The sequence below is a fragment of the Hippocampus comes genome, unplaced genomic scaffold (genome assembly GCF_001891065.2).
Source record: "Hippocampus comes isolate QL1 unplaced genomic scaffold, H_comes_QL1_v1.1 scaffold43, whole genome shotgun sequence".
Lineage (NCBI taxonomy): Eukaryota > Metazoa > Chordata > Actinopteri > Syngnathiformes > Syngnathidae > Hippocampus > Hippocampus comes.
In genome coordinates, this window is record NW_017805276.1 from 999679 (window position 1) to 1008769 (window position 9091).

The 9091-nt window shown below is 44.2% G+C and overlaps 1 protein-coding gene across 1 annotated transcript; it reads right to left on the bottom strand.

The window, feature by feature from the left end:
* Positions 1-287: 287 nt before the first annotated feature.
* ankrd63 (ankyrin repeat domain 63) lies at positions 288-2374 on the bottom strand. The gene has a single exon (XM_019870129.1). The coding sequence runs from the start codon at positions 2261-2263 to the stop codon at positions 701-703; it is 1563 nt and encodes a 520-aa protein (XP_019725688.1). The 5' UTR covers positions 2264-2374; the 3' UTR covers positions 288-700.
* Between the last annotated feature and the right edge of the window lie 6717 nt (positions 2375-9091).

A 9091-nucleotide genomic window follows, 5' to 3' on the forward strand; every position in this document is an offset into this window, starting at 1 on the left:
TTATTCAGCGTGAATCATACAGCACGTTGTCACTGAATACAACGAGGCAAAAATCCAGAGTCCTTTATAAATGCAGAAACGATATCAAATACTTTTATTTTTACAATATAAATCACCGGCATATTATAGTCGTCATCCTTCCGTGAAAATTCATAAACTACCGACCAGAACATTAGGTATACTTGCAAATGCTAACTGAGGTATTAACCCTTTCATGCACCCTATAACCTGATAGCATGATACGCTGTTCACTGTAGTAACTGCTGTCCCTGAAAGGGTTAATATATTTAAAAAAAAAAAAATAGTTGCAGTGGTGTACAAGCACACAGCTTTGTAGATACCTGGGTGGGTGTTTCTGATAACTTCTGTAACCAATTCAGCACCAGCCAATTCTAGACCAAGTCTGAAAAGACGTTTAAAAACGTCTTTGGGAGTGAATGAGTTAAAGAGAGCATCATAACCAAAAGAAAAATCACAAATTCCCTGATAATGTCAAAGTGAGCATTTTTCGCCGGTGATTGTACATATAAATCAACTCCGCCCCTCCCCACCTCCCCAAAAAAAAAAACAAGACATCAGCATGTGAGTATTATCGATTTGTCGAACACAGACTTCATCGGCAAGCAACCACGCCGCACTGTAAGCGCTTTGAAAGTCAGACCACTTGTCATTTGCATGGTCCGAACTCCTTTCCGTGGTCCTAATCGAGGGCCGACTGAGACGAGGCGCTTTCAAACTCACATTTGACTCCGCTGATGCTATCCACGCTCGGCTGACTGTTGACCTGCTGGTGCGTGTGGGAGAGTGGGAAGGTCTCGGAGCGCGACATTCGTCCTCTGCCGTTTGACGAGCCCGAGGAACAGTCGATGACCATCCTCATGAACTCAGGTGCGGTGAATCGACGGAGCAGTCTGGTTCCAAGGCCCATCAACCCCGGGCCGCGGCCGGGCATCTTGCCCGCCTCCGTCTCCCCTCGGCTGAACATCATTTTGTTGTGTCTGCCGCTGTGGGCAAAACTTCCCTTCTTCTGCAGCTCGTCTGTCGTCTTTGTCTTCTCCTCAAGGGCTTTGACCATCTGAGTCTTGATGCCCGAAGGAGCTTTTGGAACCGCGGCTGCTTTTTCTGAATGATTTGTCAGGACCCGGGAGTTCCCCTGACATTCCATCTTGTCCAGGAGACATTGGTCATCCTGAAGCGAGGCTCTCTTGAATTTGCTGGCTGACAAGTTGGAGTCGTGCACGTCTCCCTGGTAGGACTGCTTTCTGATGCTCAAAAGCTCCAGGTTGAACGATTTTGCTTTCCCGCAGGGAGGAAACCTTTGCAGTGCTCTCTTTTGAGGTCCGGTTTCTTCTTCGACTTCTTTTGCGTTTGCCTCGGGCGGCGTGTTGAGCGTCCTCGTCGCTCTCTGATTGCGAAGCTGGCAGTTTTGGAGTTGTGTGGCCGTGAAGAAAAGATTCTCATCTCCATCGGTTTGGCCTTTCTGAGGTGGCGGGAAACACTTGTGCCGATGGTTCTGTTCACGGCTCTGGTTCCTGGGACATGCGAAGCGGTTCCACAGTCCGTTGCCGTCCCCGATCTTCGTCTGCTTCTGAAACAGCCCCGGTAGTTGGTCTTCTTTGCCGCTCACCTGTTTGGAGAACTTTTCCAAGACCTGCCTGGGGAGTCTGTTGGGCAGCTCTCCATCGCCAACATTTCCTGGATCAAGTGAATCATCAGCGCCCACACTCCGTCTGTACTGCAAGTTTAAAATCTGCACACAGTGGTTGTGTCCAAAGAAGTCAGCCACCTCGACGGCTGTATGTCCGGCATTATTCATTCGATCCAGTCTCAGCCCAAGTCTTTTGAAAGCCCGGACCAGAAATTCAAGCACCTGACTGTGCCCAGAAAAGGCGGCATACATGAGAGCGCTGTTCCCCCACACATCGGCGATATCTGGATCGGCATTGAACTGAACTAGAATCTTGACCACGTCGAGGTGACCCAACTCGCAGGCATGACTCAGGGCTGTGCGACCCTCTTCATCCTGACAGTTGACATCGGCCCCTTTCTCAAGTAGGAGCCGAGCGAATTTGGCTCTCGTCCCGGCTTCTTGGAGACAGACGGCATAAATGAGCGGGGTGCGGCTGTTTTCGGTCTTTGAGTTGATGATCCGTCCGTCCAAGGCGTCCAAGATAAAGCGCGCAAGGTGAACTTTGCCGCCGTGCATGGCATCGAGGAAGGTCTTGGTGCCGGAGCCCTGGCGTAAATCTTTGGGTCGCATCATTCTGCAACACCCGCTCGCTGAGCCAAGTGCTTCCGAGTGAGCTTAAAGGAAAGATGACCGAGCGACTGGGAGAGCATACAAGTTCTCCAAATCTCCCCTCGGACAGTGAAAGTGTTCACTCAAGACTAAGACCCAGAGAAGGGCTGTGTGTGTTTTTATACCTCCCTCTCCACACATGCACTCCCCACGTTGCCAAGGAAACAAACGTCTGAGGACCATTATGTGGTGGCTGCATCCATTCAGCACTCTCTGCCTGCAGAGAAATATGTGCTGTTTGAAAAGAATGATAATTCAAGGAGAGAAGAAAAAAAAAGGTTGTGTTTTTAATATGAGGTTCAAAGAAATCTCTCTACTTTTCTGTCATGCAAATGAACTTAATTACACATCCACAGAATCGTGATTTTTACAAGTTACAATAGAGGGAAAATAAATGTAAGGCAATGTCCAGAGAGTTCTTCCAAGTCAGATTTGTTCTTCTTTTTTGATTTTCTACACATACACGCTCCTCTCAGTTCATCTTGGCTGAATCTATGCTGGAAGAGCCTCTGGACACAATAAAGAAGCATACTCTAATTTACTTCAAACCTAAACTGAGCGGTTTTAATATTCCATCACATCATCCAATTTAAGCATGTGTGATTTTGTAAATAGATTATTGGTATTATTTTTGCACAATAATGTACAACCTCTACTCTCCTGATTCCCTTCTCTATGTTTATGGCTTTGGATAATTTGGTTTTAAAATGGTTTAAATGTGGCTTTCGGAATGGTTTATTTATGATCAAAAACACCCCAAAAATTATTTTCATATACGCTTACTGCACGTCCACCTCGCAGTGCAGAGGTGCGGGGTTTGATTCCGGCTCCAGCCTTCCTGTGTAGGGTTCTTCCCGTGGCTGCGTGGGTTTTCTCAGGGTACTCCGGTTTCCTCCGAAAACCTACTTGCAGCAAGCCATGACATATTCTGGGCATTTCATTCACTTTGCAAGCATGTCACTGGCATAAATAGTCGAACAAAGGTATAGAGGTATTTGTCACTGATAATGAATGAATCATTTTCAGAGAAATTAAATGAAATTTGATCATTTCCTTCAGTACCCCAAATTATCTCTCACAACACACGAGAGTAGGGTGCCAAGGCACCCTGGTAGAGAATCACTGTCATAGAAATAATTCCATTCACTCAAAATGGGACAGGTGAAGTGAATGAAATGTGGTTGTTTTCCTGCCGCGAAATTTAGTAATTGGACAGACGCATGCATTCAATCGGGGGCTCCCTGGTAAATACCTGATCTTTCATTCATTGCTCATCATAAACAGGCAGGAGGTACTCTGAATGTTTGATTTGAAATTAAAGCCTCTGTCAAGTTCAGGTGCTTTCTGCATTTTGTAATGCCTTAATAAGTCACAGGGGACTCCGCAGACTGTGGGCTGTATCAATGTTCTTCAGGGAAACAAAACTCGATAATGGAAAAAAAAATGTGATTCAGATTCTTGGTAATTCGAAGCTTGGCTTCTGTCACCTGGGACTAAATTAGATCAGAAACTCAACATTAGTGATGCAGTACATGAAGGGACTAGACTCAGTGGAAATTTAAAAAAAAAAAGTCTTTCCAATGACCAAACATGCCCTCATCCTCCACGGAACGGTTCATCTTTTTCCAAAATCAGAAAACTCAAGAGTAACGTAGCCACGGCGATTATATTTACAGCATGCTGAAAACCAACACAGAATCCGATTTGGAGCAGGCTGCACTTCCACTCCACTCTGAGAACTAAATTACCATCTGAAGTTCAATAAACGTGATTAAATTGGAATTTCAAACCAGAAAACTATCACCTTCCTGGAACTTACCGCTATCATTGAGAAACCTCTTGCTTCCTTCTCAAATGTGTAACATCAGCAATTGTTGCCGTGTCATCGGACCAGCAACGCAGAGTAAGAAATCGGCAACGTTGGATGTGTTTCTGTGAAGTGATATTTGGAATTGGAAATATTAGCAGTAAGTCACACACACAAACATAATTACTTTGTTACCGAAAATAAATAGATGACTGCATCAAAGTCATCCATCCATCCATTTTTTGACCGCTTGTCCGGGGGGGTCAGGTCTCAGGGGCAGCAGCTTTAGCAAAAAATTGCAAAACCGCTGATAGATTTTGAAAATTATGTTTCCCTCAGACTTAAAAAAAAAAAAAAAACAACAAAAAAAAATCGCGAAATGTATTCTTTAAGTGACATCACCAGCATCTTTTGAAACAACAGGAAAATAATATGGCTTAAATATCCACTCAAACCTTTCTTGAGGACTCACTGTTCAAAACAAAACACGTCAATAACGTCCTGGTTCCTGGTTTACTGTTTAAGAAGAGGACACCAATCTGAAATCTTTGTTTTTGCCACACCGTGATGTTCCCCATGTACCACCTGTGTACCCCTTCCGCAATCTGTCTGGTCTGATGGAAATTCCCTTTCTGCAATGATGTGGAGGAAATGGAAGAGAGGACCGAACCGAGTTTCCTTTCCATCTCCCCACCGACGGGGCCTATTTGCGGCCTCTCAGGCCCGCTCACCTCTGACGGCTCAATACATTGTACAAATGGATTACAAATGTATTTTGTTTACAGCCACACCGAGCAGCCGTGTCTGACGCTCAGTTGCACCTGGTGTAAAGGTCTGCCGCACAGCCACATCCATAACTTGAAGCAACTTGAATAGAAGGTTGAGCTGGGTCACGGAGAACACAAAACAATCAAACATTTATTGACTGTATTTAAAATGTTGTGATACACTCACCTGACTTCTTTGCAGGCAACTTGAGTGAAACTTCCGTCTCTATTTTCATGCCCAATGCAAGTGAAGTCTAACTGTACACATGGTTGGAATTTTCTTTGCCATTACTTTAAAATCCAGGTTTTTTTTTTTTTTTAAAGCTTTTTTCCTTACCCATGTTTTGGGTCTTTTAAAGAATTTCCAGAATATCCATCCATCTATCCATCAATTTTTTTAATCCGCTTATCCTCACGAGGGTCGTGGGCGTGCTGGAGTCTATCCCAGCTGTCATCAGGCAGTAGGCGGGGGACACCCTGAACTGTTTGCCAGCCAATCGCAGGGCACAACAACCACTCACGCTCACAACCACACGTCGGGACAATTTAGAGTGTTCCAACCTGCCATGCATGTTTTTGGAATGTGGGATGAAACTGGAGTACATGTCTTCAAATGAGTCTTATCTACTGGTCAATTCTTTTCCATGAAGGTACTTGTACTTCTACTCAAATATCGCATTCAGGTTGAGGGTTGCACAGAAAAGTTGCATTTGGCGAGATGTCCGCTGCCACGTACTGTACACAAGGTCCTCTCAGTATCTCACACTACACACACATGCAAGCATGCAAAAAAAAAAAAAAAAAAAAAATCAGGGTGGCTGACTGTGGTGCCTTGCTCAAGGACATATCTGTGGACGCCAGGAAGCAGACTGACATCACTACATCTAGTTGCCATTTTGACCTTCATCTGTAGTGGCTCTTGAAGCATCACCCTACAGTTTCAATGCTGCCCCCATTTACAAACAACAACAACAAAAACAATAATAATAATAACTATCATTATTATTATTCCTGACATATCTTTCCTGGCTGACAGTAACTCAAAATCAGGATATGAAACATCACCCCAGTCTAACCGCACCTGAGGTTGCAGGCTACCAGGAGGAAGTTCACATCTTTTTAAATAAATAAGCAGCCCTGAGGCCCACGCTTATCTATTCTCTCCCACACACAAGCTCTGACATTCACTGCTTTCAACCTCCAAATGCGCACACACACACACACACACACACACACACACACACACACACACACACACACGAAGCTTTGAGAGCTTCACTCAGAGCACAGTAAATGAAGCTTTGTTGAAGCATTATGTTTAAATACAAGACTTTACTCTGGATGGAGGTAGAGGTTGACTCATTGGCTTTAAGTGCATAACATAAATACATGGTGTCATCGTGGGGGCCGTCGCCCGATGAGCCATCCCACACCCACCTGTCATCTGCTGTGTCAGTGAGAAAATGCAAAACAAAATGTGCAGGAGGGAAATGAATGATGCGTTTCAAGTTTACACTCTGCAGCGAACTGTACTAATATGAGACAAAAAATAGGCATACCTGACCACTGTGTATCTGCTTTTGATTCTGTGAATTGATGAAAGCCTGTGATTGGCTGGAAAACAGTTCAGGGTGTCCCCCGCTTACTGCCCGAAGACGGCTGGGATAGGCTTCCACAACAATCCAAAACAATTTGGAGCAAATTCTTGTTTTTTCATTTTTGTAAACTAGACGAAAAAACCTCTCACCCCTGTAAGTTAGTAGTAGTGGAAAGTAGCACAGTACGAAAATGGAAGTCGAGTTTACTAAAGGCACAATGAATCACTCGTTACTCATCTCCTGCTAAAATATAGGTAATTCAGCAACAGTATGAGTGATTTCTGGCTCAGGCTTATGTGGGTGTATAATTACACGTATCCTAGAGAAAAGACACAATTTGCATCTCTGACAAGGCTTTCCAGTCAGGGCCTTTAACATTCAGGCAGCCAAGGCGGACTGCAGAGGGGAGAGCCTAGAATTTGTCTTTTTTCCTCATTATGACTATAACTCATGACAAAGGGTAACTTGTAAGTGATTTGCCTGCATGCTTTTCTGCATGCTAGTAAAAGCATGCAGGCAAATCACATATAAAATGTTCAAAGGCAATGTATGAAGATTCTTACAACAGCACAAATACCGTACACACCCACACCCACACGCACACCCACAACCACACGCACGCACGCACGCACACACACACGCGCACACCCACAGCTTGTGACTTGCAGAGATTGAACAGCCGGAGGACGTGTGGGAGGTGTGGGCGCTGCTTAGTATTCATCCAAGATGGCATCCTCTTCATGGCAAGATGGACTCAAGAGCATGACTTCCCAACCTCTTGTGGCTCCTCTCAGAGCACACCAGAGGAATTAAAAAAAACAAAAAAAAAACGTACTACTACTTCACAGTCATGTCATGTGTGATTATATAACCAAGAAGCATATGTTTTGGGTTTTTTTTTTTCAGTTTTGGCCCTTCCTAGTGTTGCACTGGAGGTTTTGTTTTTTCTTTCAGTTTTGGCCCTTCCTAGTGTTGCACTGGAGGTGGAGGTGAATTGGATTGATTAAAACACTCGGAAACAAATGAAGCGCAGTGGACAAAAGATGTTGTTTTCCTAAAAAGTGCTACAAGGATTATTTGCAGGATTGGGCAAAAACTGAGAGGAGGGCTAGCCACCCTCCACTCAGAAAGCGCAACAAGGATTATTTGCAGGATTGGTCCCACAAATGCATTTCTGTGATCCAACTAAAAGTTTTCGTTTGAGGTTTGTCATGTAATTTCAAAGAAGCATAAAGCCAACTAAAAGTTTGCGCTTGAGGTTTGTCATGTAATTTCAAAGAAGCATAAAGGCAATTTTGTCCAATAGTTTAGCGTTTCAGAGAGACTTTCACGACAACAAATGACATTTGTCGCTTTTTACAGAATCTATTTCATTTCAATGTACAGTTTATACAGTTGCATAAACGTTACTTTATTTTTGTTTCAATTTAGTCAAGTTACACAGATTTATTCAACACAGGAAAATATTTTCCTCAAGGCTAATTTCCACCATCCATCCATTTTTTCCCCCCAACCCCACTTGTCCTAAACAGGGTTGAGGGGCTGGGGGCAGTTGCTGGAGGCTATCCCAGCTGACTTCAGGCAGAAGGCGAACTACACCCTGGGAACGTTTTTTGTTTTTAGCTTCCTTCCATTGTCAGCGTGTGGCCAATCAAGGTTAATTTCCACCATCCAGCCATCCATCCATTTTTACCCCCCACCCCACTTGTCCAAAACAGGGTTATGGGGGTGGGCGGAGTGGGGGCGGTTGCTGGAGGCTATCCCAGCTGACTTCAGGTTGAAGGCGAACTACACCCTGGGAACGTTTTTCGTTTTTAGCTTCCTTCCATTGTCAGCGTGTGGCCAAACGTCACCTGGTTTGATCTCCTTCTCGCACCATTTCACACTGGAGAAGCTCAGCTGTCATCTGTGTTGTGCAAGAGGTGGCGGAACTCAGTGTCACAAGCTGTGTCGTCCATCTCGGATCCAATTTTAAATGCCAGTCAATTTGTTTGATTGAGACGAAGAAGCGCGTACAGACCAGAGAGAGGAAAAACAGGAAGTGAGGGAAGTGGCCAGATTGCTTTCGATGGTGAGTCAGAGAAAATCTGTGTTCATTAATAAATGCATGTGAGTGCGTGTCAACACTTGAAGAACTAAGTGGCTCTCACTGATGAGGACATTGCTTTGTGCATCTTATTTTAATGTACCATGTTTGAAGCGGCGTTTGGAGTGGGAACAAATGGCACGTGTCTTTATTATTGTTTGGTTTTGAGAGCTGCTCCCTGGACAGAAAAGTTTCCCTATTAGTCCTAGATGGGGACTCTGTGCTGTTGGAGCATTGTAAAGCCGTCACAGGTTTTCATATTGCAGCCTGACAATTGTTCTTTTTGTTTTGTCGGTCCAGTTGCTGATTAAACCATGCACCTCTCCCTGACGTTCTCAACACTGTAGCAGTTTTTGTCTCCTTCTTTGCTTCACTGCACAATAGGACATATTGTTCCAAATTATAGAGCAAATTTGCTCAGATGTAATGTTGGGCTGAAAGTATACTGACTTGCCGTTTCTTAAACTCCTTTCTTTAAACCAACAGTCCCATCTAGAGGAGACAAAAAGGAAAAAAATAATTCATAAAAAAATG

What these genes read in the sequence shown, in the direction of transcription:
- ankrd63 (XM_019870129.1), bottom strand. Translation starts at nt 2,263, where the DNA reads ATGATGCGACCCAAAGATTTACGCCAGGGCTCCGGCACCAAGACCTTC.